The 20,400-nt window shown below is 40.1% G+C and overlaps 1 protein-coding gene across 1 annotated transcript in view; it reads left to right on the top strand.

The window, feature by feature from the left end:
- RPS6KA2 (ribosomal protein S6 kinase A2) overlaps positions 1 to 7,450 on the top strand; it is a 179,655-nt gene extending 172,205 nt beyond the window's left edge. Inside the window, exons 18-21 of the mRNA XM_068169570.1 lie at positions 895 to 971; positions 3,531 to 3,648; positions 4,735 to 4,872; positions 5,265 to 7,450. Of these exons, the coding sequence (XP_068025671.1) occupies positions 895 to 971; positions 3,531 to 3,648; positions 4,735 to 4,872; positions 5,265 to 5,390 (459 nt within the window). The 3' untranslated portion in view covers positions 5,391 to 7,450. The remainder of the gene's footprint in view (positions 1 to 894; positions 972 to 3,530; positions 3,649 to 4,734; positions 4,873 to 5,264) is intronic.
- The last annotated feature ends 12,950 nt before the right edge of the window (positions 7,451 to 20,400 follow it).

Below are 20,400 nucleotides of genomic sequence, written 5' to 3' on the forward strand. Positions count from 1 at the left end.
GATTTTATGAGCAAGTGGAAGATCTGGAGATGGTCCATGGGCTTTTCTGAGCTAAACAGAAACAAAGTTCTTCCTCTAATCTCAAAAATGCTGCCTCAGTTGGTGACTTCATTTCCACTTGGACCTGCACTGACACAAATAGGCATTTCTTCTAGTGTGCACTAGCATAAATGAAATCTAGATTTTACCCTTACTGCTGTAATTCACTATCCTCTACCAATATTGAACCTACTTGTCAGATATCTGCCATGAGTTTCCCCATAGGAAAAAGGAATCAAGTTTAAGCCTGTTATCTGTTACATGCAATCTAAATGTGGCCACTTTTACAGAAGATAAAAATAAGCCTTTTAGCTTTCTTCACAGTTGTTGTGCATCTCCACTAATCTGACATTAGATATGTGACAGTATGTATCCATTGTTGTACCAAATTTAAACTGAGCTCAGACGTACATACCACTGTCACTCAGCCCTACACTTGTTGCATCTGCAGAGTTCTTGGTAACCTTTATATTAGGAGGAGGTGTTTCACAGTATTACTGACCTTTTTTAAGAAACATTTTAGACCACTGAAAAACTGTTCTGCATTGCTGTGTGTTAGATGGTCAAAGAAGGCTACCCGAGCCTCCAACAAACTACACTCATCTCTGTCACTGTGGAGGTGACAGATATGCCAGGCATGAACACTAACCAGCTCATTCCAGCCTGGGTTTCACTCTGCTTCACAGCACTACTGAACTTTTTGATCATGAGGCAGCCACCTGTTGAAGCTAAATATGCAGTTAAGCCCTGGAAATGTCAACAGATACAACCACTAAACAGTGCTTTTCAAAGATCATAAGCTAAAAATCAGGAATACAGGTAACATATTTTCATCTTTCTCTTTCCTTCACATAGGTCCTTAAACGACAAGGTTATGATGCAGCTTGTGACATCTGGAGCTTGGGGATCTTACTGTATACCATGTTGGCAGGGTAAGTGAAGAGTTCTTTCTGGACCAGCAGTCTCCTGTAGGCTCAGCACTTCATCACTAAGCCAAAAAGGAGTCACAGATGAGACAGCAAACTGTATGGCCTCCTTTGAGAAATATGCTCCATTGCACAAAGCAAGAAAATAGATGCCAAGACCTAGAATTAGAATAAGTTTTTCCAGAACACGTAGATTTCTTTGACACTTTAAAAGCTGTTCAGGATTTTAACAGCCTGTGCCCATAAGCATGCACTCAGACCCCGACTCCTAAAAGGCTCAGTCACCACTTTAGCAGCATGGAATTGAGGTATCTGAGCACATTTATAAGCTAACAGAAAAACAAACCAAAACACAAACCTAAGCATAGTTTCCAGATGCTGTGTGGATAATATGCTGCAGAAAAGACAGAAAGTAAATGACTAGACCACCAAGAACAACAAGGAGCAGGAACTTCTGGAGAGTACTTGGCAAAAATACCCCCATCAGTGTGCTGTCTGAAGTTAAATATTGACAAAAGACGACCCAGAGAAAGAGACAGATTGAAACAAGCAGTGAAGAATAAGAATAAGACATGCTGGGATGAATGGGAACCAGTGTGCAAACCCAATCTAGAATTATCAGCCCCCTGAATTTAATTTCTCAGGGTATGTTACGTGCACATTTATTGTACCTAAGTGCAGCTCAAAATTTTTCAGTGACCCCTTACAGTCTTTTAATCTGCTTCATGTTCACTCAGCTGTGGCAGGAAGCTTGTATCAATTCCTAGATTTATACAGAAAACAAAGACCCTGCCTTTCTGTTACTCATGTTTCTTGCCCTGTGGTTTCTAGAAAAGGTGCCAGGAGCTTCTATGCCATCTATTTTGTTCCTGAGTACAAATATGTTCCCCAGTATCTGAAATGTATTATGACTTAGTGGGGCAGTCTCCCAGTCTGCTGGAATCTCCCAAAACCTGTTTCTATTTGGCTAATGCCACAGATCTGCAGTGATAACCAACATCAATAAAATTCACACATTACCCACAGTCATATTTGTTTAGCTAGTTATATTCAAAATGCTCCTTCTTTAAATGTGAAAAAAAAATCTTCAAATATGTTTGACTTTGAAATATCAATTGCACAACTTAGTGGATATTAAATTTGCTGATGGGTGCCATTAACTTGGAACTCACTTTTATCTGAGAATATACAAGTAATACAAACAACTGAAAAAAAATTACTTTTTAGGTGTCACCACTACATTTAAGGATGATCTTGTTCTTCCTTACCAGAGGAGAGTTAGTATGAAATGGCTATTCTCTTCCCAGTATCACTGCAGGCAGGGAGGCCTCAGACAGCCAGGACTAGAGCACAAGGCTGAGATCCTGTTAAGGCAGCTAGTGACAAACCTTGGAGTTTTAGCCAGCCCTTAACTCATAGTGCACCTTTCATGATTTGTTACAGATTGGAATAATATTACATATCTCTTGGGGTTGAACTGTTGTGAAATTTGAAAAGTTTTTGAAAATGAGAAAATACAGCATGAGGAATTGAACTTGCTAGTGAGAAAAATAGGTGGGGTAGGAATCTGTGGCCAAATCAACGGTTCAGTGGTCTAAAACCCACTCTGGCAAGTGTCCCAAATAGAAAAGATAGATGGAAGGAAAATGAAAAAGCCCAAATTCTCCCTTCTTTTAAACCTAGACAGCTGTTGAAGGTGGCAGAGTCAAATTTGTCAGCTGCAAAAATCCTATCACGTGTCACTTTATGGAGACAAAAGGTGTACCCTCTGCATGTGACACTGATTTTGTAAAACTGGGTGCGTGTTACTAGTAATTTCTGACTGTCTAGATCAGGAAGTAACCTATTGCAGGTCATTTGTTTTTCCCAATAAATTTGCACATTATGGGTAACAAAGCATTGCAAAACAGATTATAAAGGGTTCTTTTTTCTTTTCCTTTTTTTCTGTTCCAAATCCTAATTTTTCTGCTTTATTATTTTTATCCTTTCTTGCCATTATCAAGGTAGTTCTGTTGGCAATAAAACAGAGTTAAAACAATTTAAAAAGTAAAAACCTTTCTATTTTTCTTTAAAGAACATTTCATTTCTTAAAAAAAAAAATAAAAATTTAGGGGCAAAAAAGGGAATCAGTCTTTTGCTCTGCAGAACAACTTAATATGTGGAACCACTGGACATTATGTTTTGAATGAAAACAAAGCAGTGACACCTGTGGTCCATTCTGGAATCAAATTCCTGTTGTAATCCATGGCAGTTAGCACTAGATCCTAGAAATCATAGAATCATAGAATCAGTAAGGTTAGAAAAGACCTCAAGGATCATCAAGTCCAACCTGTCACCCAAGACCTCATGACTACTAAACCATGGCACCAAGTGCCACATCCAATCCCCTCTTAAACATCTCCAGGGATGGTGACTCCACCACCTTCCTGGGCCACGCAATCCAATGGGTAACTCTCTCTGTGAAGAACTTTCTCCTCACCTCTAGCCTAAACTTCCCCTGGTGCAGCTTGAGACTGCAAGTGCAAATTACACCATACTTTTTTCCCCCTCTTTTTAAAAAAATAGATTCACTCCTTTTGCAAATGGACCAGATGATACCCCAGAAGAGATTCTGGCCAGGATTGGCAGTGGCAAATATGCGCTTACAGGAGGAAACTGGGATTCAGTATCTGCTACTGCAAAGGTCAGCAAACGCTTTCTTAGATCTTGTTCTCGATCTTGGAAACAAGCTTGCAGTCTGCAATTGTAACAAACTTAAGATAGTCAGAAGGGTTATTTCTCAGTGCCTCAAGAAATAAAAGCTTTCTTCTTTCCTTTTCTACTATTCCACATGAAACAATGTGTCAGTTCTGTTGGTAATTTATTTCATTAAACTAAAGCATAACATAGCACCATGAGTTGTGAGTGCTCTTGAGATTTAAATATCACAAAACTCTTTTTTGGTACAACTGAACTTTTAAAAGAAGTGTAGGCTTGTCTATGCCACAAATGTATGTTCTGTATGTATGTCTGCTCCTCAAAGTTAACCAAGAGCAGGCAGTTTACAAACTAGCATTTTTAATTCCTGTACAGTTCACAGTTTATGCTGCCAATCTATTACAAAGCCTCCTGGAAATCCCAGGAGATAACATTCATCTGGTGCTGAGACTTGTGGGCATAAAGATGTGCACTAGTTTATGAGACAGGTAGAAGGGCAGAAAAGCTGGCAAGCTTCCAGCTGCCTGGCATTAATCAGAAACTTTGACAGGATTTAGAGGCTCCTGCAAGAGATTTCAGTTTGAGCAACTGGCAGTATCCAACAGAATAAGAAAGCTATATCCCACCACAAAGCCGCAAGTAATCCAAGCAACATATTAATCTTGCTGCCAACCCCTCAGAGCCTCACAATACATTTTTTTATCAAATGTCCAGTTTTGAAATTAAAACATTCACATGTGGCAGAACTGGTCTCACTGAATTTTAGCCACCTGAATGTTAGATTTCTGTTCTAAGCTTCTCTTGTAAGCATGTTTTGGAGTCAGTAAGGAGATGTCTCCAGATGGCACAGATGAACACCCTCCACATCATTATCTTTTGACTGGATTATCAACTGAGATTGAAATTTTTGAAGATTAGACTTTACACCTCAAAAATATAAAGCATATTTAAGGTGCATCCTTCTCTCCCCTTGGCTATGCTGGTGATGACACTGCCACTGGGGAAATAGTAAAATCTGCACTGCCATTAATTATTTTTTCCCTTTTTCTGTTTTCTTCCTCTTAAATCCCAGGACATTGTGTCTAAGATGCTTCATGTAGACCCTCATCAGCGTCTCACAGCAGTCCAAGTCCTAAGACATCCATGGATAGTGAATAGGGAGTATCTGTCTCAAAATCAACTCAGCAGACAGGATGTTCATCTGGTGAAGGTACATCCTACACACCTACCTCTTCCTTCCTTGCAGACTGAGCTGTCACTTGTGTGAATATTCTGGAAAGTGCTAGAGAAATTGGGAAGATTGTTTGCAGAAGCCATATTTTATGTGGCACTGTATAAATAGTGTATTTTTTACCTGTCAGCTGCTCAATGGTTTTCATTTTAAGCTGTTTTGTAATAACCTGGTGACATTCTCCACACATACTGCTACCCACCAGTTTGAATCAGAGACACCTCAGCTGTCTGACAAGCCTAAATGTTGTTATCATGTCATGGAAATCATCCATGCATGCCCATTTTTTCAGAGGACTGAACTGGGGAAGTGAGGGGGAAAGCAGTAAAAACCTGAATTTCATCCCAGCATTTTCTCTTTTTGTTTTACAGGGTGCAATGGCAGCCACCTACTTTGCTTTAAACCGAGCACCTCAGGCACCAAGGCTTGAGCCTGTATTGTCCTCCAATCTGGCTCAGCGACGGGGCATGAAAAGACTTACCTCAACCAGGTTGTAGCAGCAAAATGCCTCTTTGAAAACCCACAGTTTATTATTTGAGAAATTCATCTTGGCTAGCAGAACATTTGTGGACAACCCACACATGAAATCACCAGAATTAGCAGAAGCCCAGTGTAAGGCTAAGTTCTCTTTTGGTCAGTCATTTTTTTTTTACATTCCCGCCAGCATCCTGAGTTTAACAACTTCACAAAGATGTGCCAATTTTACTAGCAGCTCTGTTTCCTTACTGAGATAAAGCCAAATAAAGTAGGTGTGTTCCATCCTTCCCACCTAGCAAATACTATTTTTGAGTCCTTACGATGTTCCACGGGAACACTGTTTCCATTTTTTTTTCTCATGCAAAGCACTTTTTGCTATGAAGAACACAGTCAGGTTTAAATGTTTCCAGCTGTTCCAGCGTGCGTCATGATGAAGTGACTTAGCTGGTCAGTAGTAGGCATCTACTGATCTCCACTCACCCCAGGAAGAGCGAATGCCTTGCCTGAACCAAGTGCTGTACAACATGAAGGAGAGTGAGCTGTCAATGGTGGGAATACCTTCTGGTTTCAAGAAATATTTTGCACTTTGCACCTGCCTTCTCTGGAACAAAGCCAGCATTGCTCAAAGAGTATGTGCCATCAGCCCTTAGTCTCCAAGAGGAAATTACTGAGTCTTACAAGACTGTGGAAATGCAGTCTCAGTGTGAACAGGAGCTTCTGCATCAAGGGAGAAAAAAGTGTCTGGTCTCCACCAGGAAGCAGGGGGTCTGAAAGGATGAGGAGAGGGGGAACTAAGAATAGGCAGGGAGCAGCGCAGTTGAATTTGAGGATGGCAGGCAAAAAGTCCCATGGCAGCATGGTGAGGAGTACTTCCAAAGGGAACTAGTGTGCATGTGTTCAGGGGGCAAACTGGGACATCATTTTAAAGCTAGGGTCAGTCCCTCTTCAGCGGCTGGTACAGAAGGGAGTTGGTAAGTGGCTGGGCTGCTAAGGGGCTGAGTCGGTTGGTGCAGCCATCCTCCCACACCATGCTAAATCAGCTCTGGCAGGCCAGAGTGCCATCCTGGAGCAGCAAGGCCATTTCCAGTAATTGCTCCCTGCCCTTCCTAGCAGCTCACCCAAATTCACCTCCATGATCTTACATTTCATGTCGCCGCCTGTCTGTTTTGCTCTAGCTCAGATAAACTCCTTCTGCCATGTGCGCAGGAAGAACACCCAGTTCTGAAGACTTCAGCTAACTCTGTTACAAGCTTTAATAATAGTAAATTATGAGGAGAAATGGGAGGATGCTCTGCTTTTATATTTATATAAATATGTATATGTGTATTTATATATATATAAAACAAAAGTTCTGTACCCTATTACCTAGATTTTCCTGATTCAGGGAAAGAAACTTTCTTGAAATGGTCTCAGCAAAATGGACCTTTTTTCTCACTCTCTGATCTCAAAGAAAGTAAGCGAGGTTTGTGGTGCTGGATGTAAACTATTTTTTTAATATTCTTTTTCTTACCCATCTTGACTTACGGTGGTCACGAGCTGACCAGGATTTGTCTCTCTACTGTTTTTGTTGATTTTTATTTTCCAATTAAATTTGGTCACCTCAGATGCTTTGTGAGAAAAGCTAATATGCTATATTTCTTTTTTTTATTTTTTTTCCCCTGGTTGTGATAGGAAAAAGAAAAAAACAATGTGAATGTGGAACTTCAATGCTAGAGATGTCAGTTTTACCTTCCTTGCTGGGTAATTTGTGCATTTTGGTGCTGGACTGGAATAACCAGGACATTGCTTCAGAGTGTCCAAGGGAGCAAGGAGTTGCATTTGCTATAGCAATATGCTTCCTGAAACTCGCTTCGTTCCAGTGTTGACTGAAATTTGTTTGGTTTAGTCTATTTTAAAATTTAGATTTATTCTTAATAATTTAAACCAATATTTAATGTTCAGGTTTATGTGCAGTGCACAGAAGACTGCTGCAAAGCAGCTCTTCTTGAAGCGTTTTCTCTTTTCTGGAATAAACAATGTTGTGAAACTTCACACTGCTGCTGAACTAGTGTGGTCTGGTGTGTGCAAACAAGCGGGTGTGTGTCTGTGGCTATTTACACAGCAGCCCTCATTCTCTCCTCTGCCTCAGCTGTGCTCAGTATCAGCTTTTTTAAGTCTTTGCACTCTTCCTCTTTCGAGAAGTTAAGTTGCATATATTTCTACTAGCAGCACACTGCAAGGTTAGTCCACAGGCAGAGGATATCCTGGCTGATGAAGAAATGCTCTGGCCAGGCCTTGTTTCCCTTGAAGTGACTTCTATCCTGAAAGACGGCAAGGTGGGCACAAGGATGTGGCGGGTAACCCAGAGGTAGGGCTGGATTTTCTGGGATCCCCGATGATTTGTGCTGTTTCAACAAAATATATATTTTAATGGTCTATGTAATTGTGTTTTATGTGGACAGAAAGAGTGTGGTAAATACTGTGCACAGTTTTCGCCACTCCTTGGGATTTCTTGGATATCTTTCAGTGCTTCAGTTTGCTTTCCCTTCACAGACATTGGGAACAGTGTAATTCCCTCTTGATATACTCAGGTTTAATTCTTTGAGGTTTTTTTTCATCTGAATGTTACTGTATGATACATACTGATGTTCATTGATTACTTTATAAGCCCATAAATTACATGTAAGGAGGTTTGCTTATTAAGATTTTGTTGCCAGTGCATCCAGATGTATGCACATGTGTACATACATATGAATACACACACAAAAAAGGTCCTGTCACAGCTTGTCCAATGGAGGATAGAAGTGTAGTCAGTACTTGAGGTGATAATCAAAAGTTTTGTCTGCAGTGCTCTTGAAAATCTGTCATTGAAAATGGTAGTGGTGCCACACAGCCTCCCCTCTGCCCTAGATGTGCATCCTCACATAGCCCCAAGGCAGATCAGCCCCCTTCCCAGGAATGCCATGGGAGGTGCTCTTCTGAGGTTTTCTGACCTGTTTCAGTCAACCCAATTAAACCCTTTCCACTGTCAGTCTTGCTGATCCACCTCACTTAGAGTGAAATACAAGAGCCACTATCAGTAAACCCAAGGGCAGAAGGGGAGGAATATGCCATTGCCACTTACTATTTCAGACTGATATCACCCACTGCTTCCCCTGGCTCAGCTGGATCTGCATTACTACAAGCCTCTCTTTTCCTGACCCCTCTCAACAGTATAACTCAGCAATAAGCATTTCTTTCTTCTGGGAGGAAACAACTCAAAAAGACTTAGCTTCTCTTTCTCTCTCTCTTAGGAGACTTTTACTAAATGTTATGTCTAAATCCTGAAAGTCTAAAAATCATTTGGAATTAGATCATACCATCTTGCAGATGATTAGTCCAAAAAGTGACCTAATGCCTTAGGCTATTACAGATAGTATAGTTGCATTTCTAAACCATCAAGGTGCACAAAGCAGTGACTGTCCAAGGCATGCTAAGGTGTATCTGTCAAAAGCTGTCATTCGGCTCAGTAGAGAGCAGTCTGCCCAGCAGGGAAGAGGTAATCTCCCCACACTTTTCACAGCAGGATCCTACCTCTGCAGTTCCAGCACTTTGAAGAAACCAAATGGCTCTGATACAGAAAATCATGGGAAGAGTTACTGTAGCTCCTATACCACACCAGAGCTTGAGTGTATGGCAGAGGTGTGGGAAATGCTGCTCAGGGGGAGAACTGACTGCTACCCCCAGACTCCATACATTTTTGCTTTTTTAAAATCTGTTGGTTTTTCAAATACTTTTTAACAGCAGATAGCATTTATAAAGCCTCACTTCCCAGCAAACGACAAGTGACCCTCACAGACACTTTGTAATCAATCTCTAAATCTACAAAGTCCATCTGACAGTAGCTTCTGATTTGCTTCTCCATAAAGTCATCTTTGGAAGCTCCCTGAGACAGCCCTGTGTGCTTGGGATAACCCAGGCACAGAAAGTACAAGAAGTATGTGCTGTGTGACAGGACATCATGGCATGATGTTGCATGTCATACTCTTGCAAAGTACAGATTTTGTGTCCCTATGCTTCATCTAACCCTGGATGTACTACTGGAACTCTTTCAGATAGAGTTGTCACTTTATAGGTTTTGGCCTAAGTTTGAAATCTGTTGGTTTACAGGGTACATGAAATTCTATTAGAAATCAGTATGCAGATCTTCTGAGGGTCAGACTGGCTTTGCCTATGTACTGCAGTGCTTTCTAACAACTTGCACATGGTACATCCAAATAACAGATCCAAACCTTCATCAAGAATGGCAACTGCTGTGCTATGATATGAATTATGTCAGGGCTTGGATCATCCTCAAGGCACAAGTGCCACAAGTGTTCCTTACGCCACCAGCCCACAGAGCTTATGCAAGCATATGCCAGTGCTGATGCTAAAATTGGCATGCAGTGAGGTTCTCTTGACCTTAGCTGCTCCTCTGTCCTTTTGCACCTTCCTTATCCGGGTCACTACCAGACAAATGTTTGTGCATCAGAACAAGTGGTTGAGTACATCAGGAAGGCAACAGCAGTCTTTTTTTGCCAACAATGTTGTTAACAGAGTCACACTGCCAAGCTGTGCACACAGAGGGGAAGGATGAGTCCAGGATTCTGAAAATTCTCCACAAGTTTATAGAAACTCCCTGTAACCAGAACATGTAGGGCCACAGTCGACATGCCATGGGGACATAATGTTGAATGCGTGTATTTTTGCCATTATTAACTTCATAAAGAGGGTAAGGGGAAAAAGTAGCTTGTTTTTTATTCACCCAATTTTATAGAAGGATTTCTTGACTATGTAGAGCACTGCAGCTTTTTAGAACCCTAGTAGGAAGTCATAAGACAGACACGAATGGAAGATAAAGCCAATTACTGTAGCAGAAAATAAGATAGCTTACCTTTCACCAGAAAATTATTTTTATTCAAGTATTTTGAATCTCTGTATGTAGCCAAAGCAAATATTTAGAAGTGAAGTTCTCCTGAACATCAGCAGACAATGACTCTAAACCATGTGAGCTCCAGTGTCACATATCAGCATCCTGAAAGGCAAGCAAGCAGAACAACTAGGCCAACCACCTACTTCAAAACAAAAAGGCTTAAAATAATTTAAATAAGATGCTTTGATGTAGTCTAATAAAAAAGGAAAATTTTGTGCAGGCCCATTTTCTTTTCTTCCTTTAAAGTATACAGCATAATCCTTTAGAAGTGTGTATTCTGTATTCTTTCCTTCTAGTTCTGTTCCTAAAACCCTGTATTGCCCCAAGACATAGCAGCTAAGCTGCTTCTGGTACCTCAGTTCCTATCTGACATAGTCCCACATGTCCCACTTCCACACAGACACAAGCAACAACTTCACATCCTCTCATATTCTGAAAGTTTGAAAAAATTTGAGTGTTTAAACTCTGCAGATAAAGTGATGTAAAGTGATGTTAACAGTAAAGCTCTCACTGCATTCAGAATTAAAATTCTCAGTATTTAGGTGAAGAATTTTACAGAATAAATGAAGTCACAGTAGTTCCTAGAGCCAAAGTTCAGCTAAAAACTATTCATAAGTTCTGTGAGCCTAGAACTTGGATTTCCATGTGCAAATAGGGGACAACATGTGCACATCAGCCAGCTAACCTGGCATCTGATCATGCACATCAGCACAAGCTTACATGTGGAAACATTTGCAGTCCAAAGTTTAGACTCTAAAATTAAGAATTAGGCCTTTTGCAGCAACTTGTGTTGTGTAAACCATGCTGTTCAGTGCTGAACTATACAACCACTTGCTCCTTGCTTTTGTATAAGTAGTTACAGGGCCAATTTGTGCTCCATTATGTCTCTGAAAGGGATGTCATGGCCATAGTTCTCAGAGACACCATAGCCTGAAGAGCAAATGAGGAAAACACATGTCCTCTTTGATAAATGCAAATTTTGAAAGGAGAATCTGGACATAAGAATTCTGAAGTGCAGAAAAAGAAAACCAGTTGCTCAAAGATTGTTCCTAATTTGCTGCTCTAAGCCAAATCTTGTCTTCTTCACTCTTGTTGTGTTAGTTCCTTAATTCATATTCACCTTCACTGAAACAAAGGGGACAGCTCAGAGCAGAGTCCTCTTCCCTGTTGCAGTCATGGAGTCTGGTCACTAGGTAATGATGTGTGCAATGGGTTTACATGGGTAGTACTAAATGTGTATGACAAATTATGAACCATGATCTAGCACTTTGTTTACAGGCTCCATGCTTATGTTTACACATTATGATTTCTGAGGCTTACACTTTTTACGTTTCCTGTATCAAAAGGGCAGCCAGTGTACAAATATTTATTACATTTACCAGTGTTTCTGAATAGAATTTTTTTTATAGTATGTGGTTTTATGAAGTGTAATATTTTTATAGCAGAATTACTATCTTTGAACTTTCTATCTTGTTAACCTACAATTGTTTGCAAATAAGCTCTTTGCTCCCTTTTTTCTGTGCGCTGTATCCAGTGTTGCTGCTGATATTGTTGCTGCCGTCAGCTGCTGCCCTGCTGTGACATGGGCTGACAGTATTGTGAAATTGTACAAACTAACTTCTAAGAGCTGTGATTGTGCTGAGGGGCTGGCTGTGTGCTGAGTCTCTCCCAGCTGGAGGGAGGGGAACTGTACTCTATCAGGGCCAGAGGTTACTGTGGGTGGCCCCCGAGGAGAAGCCTCAGTGCTCACCTTTTGTCTGTACTCTACCATTTTGGCTTAGCATGCCCATCCTTTCCTTTCTTTACAAAGAAATAAAAAAGAGAACAAACAAACAAATAAACAAACCCAACTTCTGCTCTTTTTTGCATACTTCTTTTCCAGTCCCCAAACACTACCATGTTTGTATGCCATGTGCTGGTCACAATAAAAGCACATGGTTACATTTTCAAATTATACTCAAAGCTGTTACCTCTGGGCATCCTGAATACTCAAGCCTCTGCTTTGACAAGCAGCAAGTCAGTCTTTAATCCCTTATCAGTTAGACAGTTCACCCACTAGGTGAAACTTAGGATTTTACTGACAAATGAGCACTTTCACACAAGCTGTCTGACATTGATTGCCCTTGTCCCACTGAGATATCCTGAGGTTCTTCTGGAAACTACTGGTCACTGGCAAGCAACCTGCATAGCCTTTTCTGCTTGCTGAATTTACTAGTGACTGCAAAAGGAAAATCAACCTCTCCTACTTTGAGGGATTTGTTCTGCTTCCTTGGCATTACCATGTCTGAGCCTGCGTACCGTTACACTGGCAGTCATGTTTGTGGATTTCTGTCAGCACCAGCAGCATCACAGAGCTGGCAAGTCCAGCTCAGGCTCTCAGCAAGAACACATCTATGGTACCAGATGTGGAGAAACCGCATGTGATTCAGATCCAAGCAAGCATAACCAATTGAACCTGGACTTCAAATATGTTACTCAAAGGATTTCTGCTCAGACCATAAGTAGTCTCATGCCTCTGTTCTCCTGCCAGCTGTTCCTGTCTCCCTTGCAGTACTGTTCTTTCTTTTCCCTCTCTCTAAAAGAAATTACCCTTCCCACTCCTTAGGTCCCCATGCTCAATTCCATTTTGCTAAGGAAATTAGTTTATAGGTCACTGAGGAAATCTGTATATAAAAAGGCTGGTGAGTCACTGTCTGTGGTGAGGTTGGGCATTGTTTTGGCTTGGCACCCTCTTGCCTAATTGATTCTTCCTGTCCTTCAGGTTCTGCAGTAAAAAGAGAAGGTAAAAAGAGCTACAGCCACAAAGCTTCACACTTCCCTGCTGTAGAAAGCAGGCTTTAGTTATAATGTCAGTCTCCTATGTTATGTATTAGTATGTCTACCAACAGATGCAGAAATTGTTGGCCTTACACTAACATGACCTTTAAACTTGATGTGTTTTTATACCCTTACAGCAGTTCAGGTCAGGAATACCTCCATCATGCAGTCAACAGCTGAAAACTCAGTTTGAAACAGGCTGGATGGCTCCCTCAGTTACAAAAGCTTTCTTCCAGATGATGCTTAATTCCAAGTAGGATGCCTAACTGGGGAAGTCCATTTGCCATATCCTATATTTAAACACCAGGGCTTCAATCTTCTCAAAACTTTCAGTTAATATCAACAAGCACTTGATGCTCTTAAAAATAGATCTATGAGATTTATAAGAAAAACTTCACCAATGTAACTGGAAGCTTCATCCCTGGCTTCTAAAGAGAAGTGGAAGAAGAGATTAGACAGTTTATGCTGAAGGTAAGAAAATGTCATGCAAAACCCGTTATGCAGGTCTCAAGTGTCATTTATAAAATGCACAAATTAATATCACTGAATATATTTAAAGGGTTCATAGTTCACATGCAGTGAAAAACATAAATGCCCAATGATTAGACCTTGATCTGTTCAGCTCAGCCTGGAGATGGTTGAGAGGTGATTTGATTATTGCTTACAAAAACCTTGACAAGGAGAAAACTCCCATGTTCTGGAAGCACAGAGAGACAGACCAGAAAACAAAACTGGACAAATATCTAGGTACAATGTTTACACAGCTGCGGAATGGAAATAAGGTAGCCATAGTTTTTAAAGTGGGGCTAATTATTCACTGGAAGAAAACCATCAAAAGAAAAAACATGTTTCTTCTCAGTAGATGTCCCTTAGCAAACAAAACATTAGTATGGAATCAAGTGGATGTCTTCAGTAGTCTGCAGTAACATGGAAATCAATATATGTACTATGATGGTCTTTTGCATTCAACTATGGCATGCATACATATTGTCCTATCACAAGTAGTCAGCACTGAGTGAACAGCTCAGGTTTCCATATGATTTGCAAAGATTGTTAGGCCACAACTTTCTCCATTTAAATTTGTGTCTTTATTGTGTTACATATGGAAAATTTTTGACAAAAGAGAATATCCTTCTGAACTGCTGTGATGTTTATGACTATCTCTAATGTTAACTTTGAACACCCTGTTTAACACTGTTGGTGTAATATGATTAAGTCTGTAGCAAGACTGGGTAAATGGTGTTCCCACCCAAAATGTAAAAAGCAGAGTGCCTTAAAACCAAAGTTACAATGGCATTAATAGTGCACTAATGCTGTGAACCACCGAAGGGCCCTAAACAAGTAAGGTATTTCATGAGTGAAATCTTCCAGTACAAAGTGATAAAGGTATTAAGCTCTCCAATTAGAATTAAGGTGTTTAAAAGAGAATAAAAATTATACCACAAACCCCTAAATTCTTACATTTCCAAGGCTTGTAGTTGAGTGATGACTCGTTAACTGACTTCATGCAGCTTCTGCCCACCTGTGAGGTACCCCAAGGCAGAAGAGAAACTACAAGATCCCAACTGCAGTATCCTGGATATTAAAAACCAACCAACCAATTAAACAAAAAAAGGGGAAAAAAAAACCAAAAAACAACCGCACAGACAAAAAACCGAAAGAGAGAAAAGAAGGGAAGGATATTATCAATAGCAAATGCTCTTCCTAATAACGCATGGTGACAGTGAAAGAAGGTGTTTCTCCAGAGAAAATGTTACTGCACTTTCCACTCAAGATCACATCCAGTAAGGGTTGTTCTGCCTCTGCAGCAAACACTGCCAAAGCAGCATTTCTGAGGTACGATGTGGCAGAGATCTGTGCTGAGCAGCCTCTCAGTGTGGAGGTGCTGCATAGACACCTGTGTTGAGGTGCCCTGCTGTGGAGTGACAGTCCTCTTTTTAGCCCAAAGAATTTTTTAATAAGGCCACACAGATGGAAGCTTTCATCTTGTTCCCAGGAGGTGAGATGGGTGGATTTGACCAACACCAGCCTGAGGTAGGAGCTCATAGAATTCCCTGCTGTGACCTGCTGCACCTTTGGCAAATACTGGAACCACAGGGATTTCACATGATGCAGAAATGATGCTTACACTGCCTGCTCTGCTTTCCACAGAGAAGGAGGAGATGCTCTTAGCAGGCTGTAAAAAAAATGCTGAGTGCAAAGAATCACTGAACTCACAGGATGATATAATGATAAGGACATTTCTCTACTTCACTATTTCCTTTAGGTTAGGTCTTTAGGTTGACCTTCCTGCTCTGTGTGAAAGGTTTGATTTCTGCTCTAGCTGGGCTACCCTTCCCTACCTTACCCACACACTGAAGCTGGGTGTGCGGACAAATGCTATGGTCCAGCCCAGGTGCTAAGGATCAGTACCTAGCCAGGTATTGCACAGCTTTTAAATGTAGGCTCTCATATTTAATTCATAAGGCTCTCTGTGCAAAAACCCAAGATAGTTCTTGGAAAACACAAGATAATCCTTGTGAGCTGAAGCTGTAGCATCACCAACTAATATTATTGTTTATTGGAGAGATCAATACCCATAGAAATATGACTTCAGCCATCTTCAGGATGCAATATATCAAATCTACTTTTTAATTTTTTTTCTTTTTTTTTAAGTATGCACACTTTAATCCGTGTTTGGGGTTTTTTTTTCTGTAAGACCTTGCATAAACCTAAATTACTCCCAGTTGAGTCCTGAATGGTCTTGTAGGTGCCTGCCAGGATGTATTATTTCACTTTGATCTCGGTAGCTTTGGAAAGGACTTTGGCATGTTTACCTTCAATTCACTAATCTCTATACCCATGGTTTGTTTATCCACTGTTGTCTACAGAAATCTGGCCCCCTGCCCCCACTGTTTTTTTTTAAAGAAATAGGCCAAAGGTGACTTCAGGGGCCCTACGTGAATATGCATTGCCAATTCAATCAAAGACAGTCTCTGGCTTGTTTCTGGTAAGGGGCATCCTACATACTATACTGTCTTACTTTTCACAGTTCTCCAATGAGTGAAAGAAACCTCAGCCATCAAGTGAAAACCTGACTCTAACCTAAGGGAATGTAACGTCACCAAGGATACTATAATTAGACCAAAACAAGCCCTGGTCTAATTATGCCTTTCTGGCTTAAGTATGCTAATCTGCTTTTGTTTCCTAAATCAGTACTAATATTTATGGTCAAGGTTTTCCAGTGCCAAGAGCTTGGGTAGTTGTTCTTTAATGGGAGAAAGGCTGAGAGAGACTAGAAGCATGGAATTCCTACTTTTCTATCAGGAATGACCACATTCTCTTGCCCATCCTCCTGCCAGGGGTTATTCAGGCTGGGGAGAGCCAAGGTATCTGTAAATACCATGTTTAACTATGATAAGTGAATTTATTAGGTAGAGAAATATACCAGGAGCCTATATTTTTTATCATGTTCTAATAAATTTATATTTATTCAGCTCAATGAAGGCCCACAAGCCCTGAGGAAAGGATTGCATAACTAAAATTACTATTATTGTGTCTCATCTTAGATGCCTTCGCTTTCTGCCATCGGTAAGAAAACTGATCTTAGACTGCTCCTTACAATCTGTAGGATGCTTCTACTGGATTTTGTTGAAAGACACAAAAAGCTTGGGACAAAACACATAACTAGTTCTCCTCAGGAAATATAAAGTGTTTCAGACACTTATCCTCAGAAAGCCCTTACCATATACTTGCTCACTGCTGGGAGTTTGGAGTAGATGACCTTTAAAGGTCCATTCCAACTGTTCTATGAGTCTATGAACAAACACTTTATAAGGCAGTAATGGAGAAAGTAAACCATCTCATAACCCTACTTCTGATGTTCATGTTACACTAGTATTTCTTAAAAAAACCAAAACCAACCATAGAATAGAATAGAATAGAATAGAATAGAATAGAATAGAATAGAATAGAATAGAATAGAATAGGAATAGAGTACTATTTAAAAAAAAAACCACACACACAAAAAAAAACAAAACAAACCACAAACTTGTTGGATTCAGCACCAAGACATCTTTTCCACAAGGAAATCAACTCTGCTTTTGCAGCCCAGTTCAGCTCCTTCTAGGAGGTGCAGCCTGGCAAATAAATATCATCTATTCTCCTGCTCTGCTCTCAGGGATGAGGTAATCATATGTCATTTAACTGTAATAGATTTCCCCAGCCAAATGAAGGAGGAGAATGTTGCAAAGTGGTGTTCCAAGAAGCTCTTACACCAGCTGAGCAGATTTAGCAATATAAAGTACAGAGTGCACCTGACTGAACAAGCAGCTCTCATCCCTTCCTTCTCAAAAACAAGATAATCAACAATTGCTTCAAGGATACCAACAATGCAGCGGTGTGATACTAGAAACAGTAGTTTGGTGTTTCTTCTCATATGGATGTGTGGGCATGGCTTTTAAAAAGTGAGCATTTAGTATCACAATTTCTTTACTTAAGAAAAGATTATTTTACAAGTTTTAAACAAATAATGTTATAAAGGTTTATTCTTAAATAGCGATCACCATACCATTGTAGCCCAGCACCTGTATCTACATTGCCAAATGGAAATACAAGTAACCTGTGAATAGCAGCCTTCCAGTACCTGAAGGGGGCATACATGAAAGCTGGGAAGGGACTTTTTACAAGGGCTTGTTGTGATAGGACAAGAAAGAACAGCTTAAAGCTTGAGGAGGGTAGATTTAGAGTAGATATTAGGAAGAAATATTTTACAGTGAGGGTGGTGAGACACTGGAACAGGTTGCCCAGGGAGGTTGTGAACCCTCCTTGGAGGCATTCAAGGCCATGTTGGATGACACCTTGTGCAATCTGGTCTAGTAGAAGATGTCCCTGCCCATGGCACTGGATGATCTTTAAGGTCCCTTCCAACCTAAATCATTCTATGAATCTATGAAGTATTATTAAATAAGAAAACTGTAGAAATAAGCTTCAGTCCAGAAAAGTATCTTAAAACGCTTAAAGAAAATTCAGTCTTCATGACAGGAAGAACACAGATAGGTATAGCCATCTCTGCTACACATATTTCAGCATGAAGATGGCTTAAGTAATTTCAGCTGCAATTTTGGCTATTTTATTGTGTGTGACTAACTGAGGACTCAGAGCAGCCTCATCACATAAAAGCCACACCTTTCAGCTGCCCCACGGTTCCACTGCACCATACACATGAATAGAATAGAATAGAATAGAATAGAATAGAATAGAATAGAATAGAATAGAATAGACCAGACCAAGTTGGAAGAGACCTTCACGATCATCGAAGTCCTACCCAGGTAGAGCCCCTCTTTCTATGTGCAAAGTGTACTCTTTCACTTGTATAAACTTTACATGCCTTTCACAGCACAGGACTAGCTGTTTTCTATGTGGACATGATACAGGTCATGTTAAGGCCAGAACTTATTTGAGTCCTATATATAGTTTAGAATAACAGGAATAACAACACTAATATAAACTTCAAGTGTTCAGACCTAATCTAATCATGACAGATAGGTCTTTTCACATGTAAAGCAGAGAAAAGCAGTGAAAATTGCAACAATTTCCTGGAATGCTTGTCTTCTATACAGACAAAATGCTTCCTTTTTTCCCATTGTTATAGGTAGCATCCCTTGCTTCACTTGCTGCTACCCAACTGTGGTTTGGCTTGCCTACAATGATTGTTAATCACGGTAAGTGCTAATTTGCCAATATTTATGTCTCAGAAATCCAATTTTAGTTCCAGATCCATTTTGCATCTATTTTATTTTTCACTTCTTAACTTTGTCCATTTAAATTTCTACATCATAGTGTTCCTTTGGCCATTAATAGAGGAGAGAGTGTCTTTTGCTTGTGGTTTTATAAATTTTACACCATTACCTTATTTTAAGGTCCTCAGCTGGCAAGAAATATTTTTATAGTGATGCTTGATCCTACTCCTGTTCCTACTAGGAATTGCAGATAATGAAATGCCTTTAGCTCCATAATGTAATAATTTATCCTAATTGATGAGGTTTTACATAGAAACTATTAATCTCACAAATTGTATATGCTGATCTTATGCAACAGCGTGCTGGCCCCATGGTCACTGTAAGAACTGCATCCTACTAGCTGCTACATTTTTCAGCACTGAGAAAATGTGTTTCTGCATTTTGGAAAATGTTTTCTAAAATGAGGTCTAGCTCCTTCTAGAATGCTTTAATTACTATGCATTTATTTCAATTTTCTTTAGACTAATACCAAAGTCATGTTTCTACTAGGATGTCTCTGCAAACATGTCAGGGTTGGCCATGCATTTTACAGAGATTATTTGTTGTTTATATAAGGTAGCATCTCAAGTTTGCATTCTCAGGTGTTCAACTGTCCTGGGTTAACACAGCCCACTCTCACAAGCCCCCCCCTTTCCCACACAGGTGGGAGGGAAAGTAATACCAAAAAAACCCAACCCTCTGGGTTGAGATGAAGAGTTGAGATAAAGAGTTTTACTGGAAATGAGATAATACTATGTGCAATTACTTTAGTTAGTTTTCAGAAAAGTACAACAAAATGCAGAAGCACCAGCAGAATGCAGCACCCCACCCCCTGACTCACAGCCCACCCAGCACCCCAAAAACCTGAAACTGGAAGCAGCAACCAGAACAGGAGTCCTCTCATGTTACAGTCTAAACTTCAAACCCCATGATACTTTGCTCCAGCTCGCACTTTCATTTTGAAGCTGGCATGACAGCTGCATGGTATTGAATATCATCAGAAGGTTCGACTCAACCCATGAAATCAATCAACTTCATTACTGCTGTATGCTGCATGCAGAATAAAACTCCTCAAGCATTATGACAGCACATAGGGGTATATGTATTCATAATTAAAGATGCAAAGATAAATGCAAGTGTCATAGAAAGTTGTGCTCTTGATTGGCTGATTACATATCATAGTGAATGGCTCTAGTTAATCTTCTCATCTACATACCAGATTTGTGTCCACTTTAATGAACAGGCATTTCATTACAAAATGTAAGCAGACTGTCAAAGCAATACATCTTTTCTTCATATTTAACTGCAACTTTGGAGCAGGTAAATAATAATTACTTCGGTACTGAAGTAACAGTTTCTTTAAAAGCTTCTTTAATTATTGTTCCCTTTTCTGTCATGCAACACTCCAAATAATGTTTTCCTGCAATTTCTTTAACAGCTGGGAAAAGGCACCATCATTTTCTCCTGGAGATGATTATTAATAATTACATCAGACAAGATTTTTAGGACTGACTTCATGTCTTA

Source organism: Melanerpes formicivorus, unplaced genomic scaffold (assembly GCF_026170545.1).
Source record: "Melanerpes formicivorus ecotype bairdi unplaced genomic scaffold, bMelFor1.0.p_v2 SCAF_199, whole genome shotgun sequence".
Lineage (NCBI taxonomy): Eukaryota > Metazoa > Chordata > Aves > Piciformes > Picidae > Melanerpes > Melanerpes formicivorus.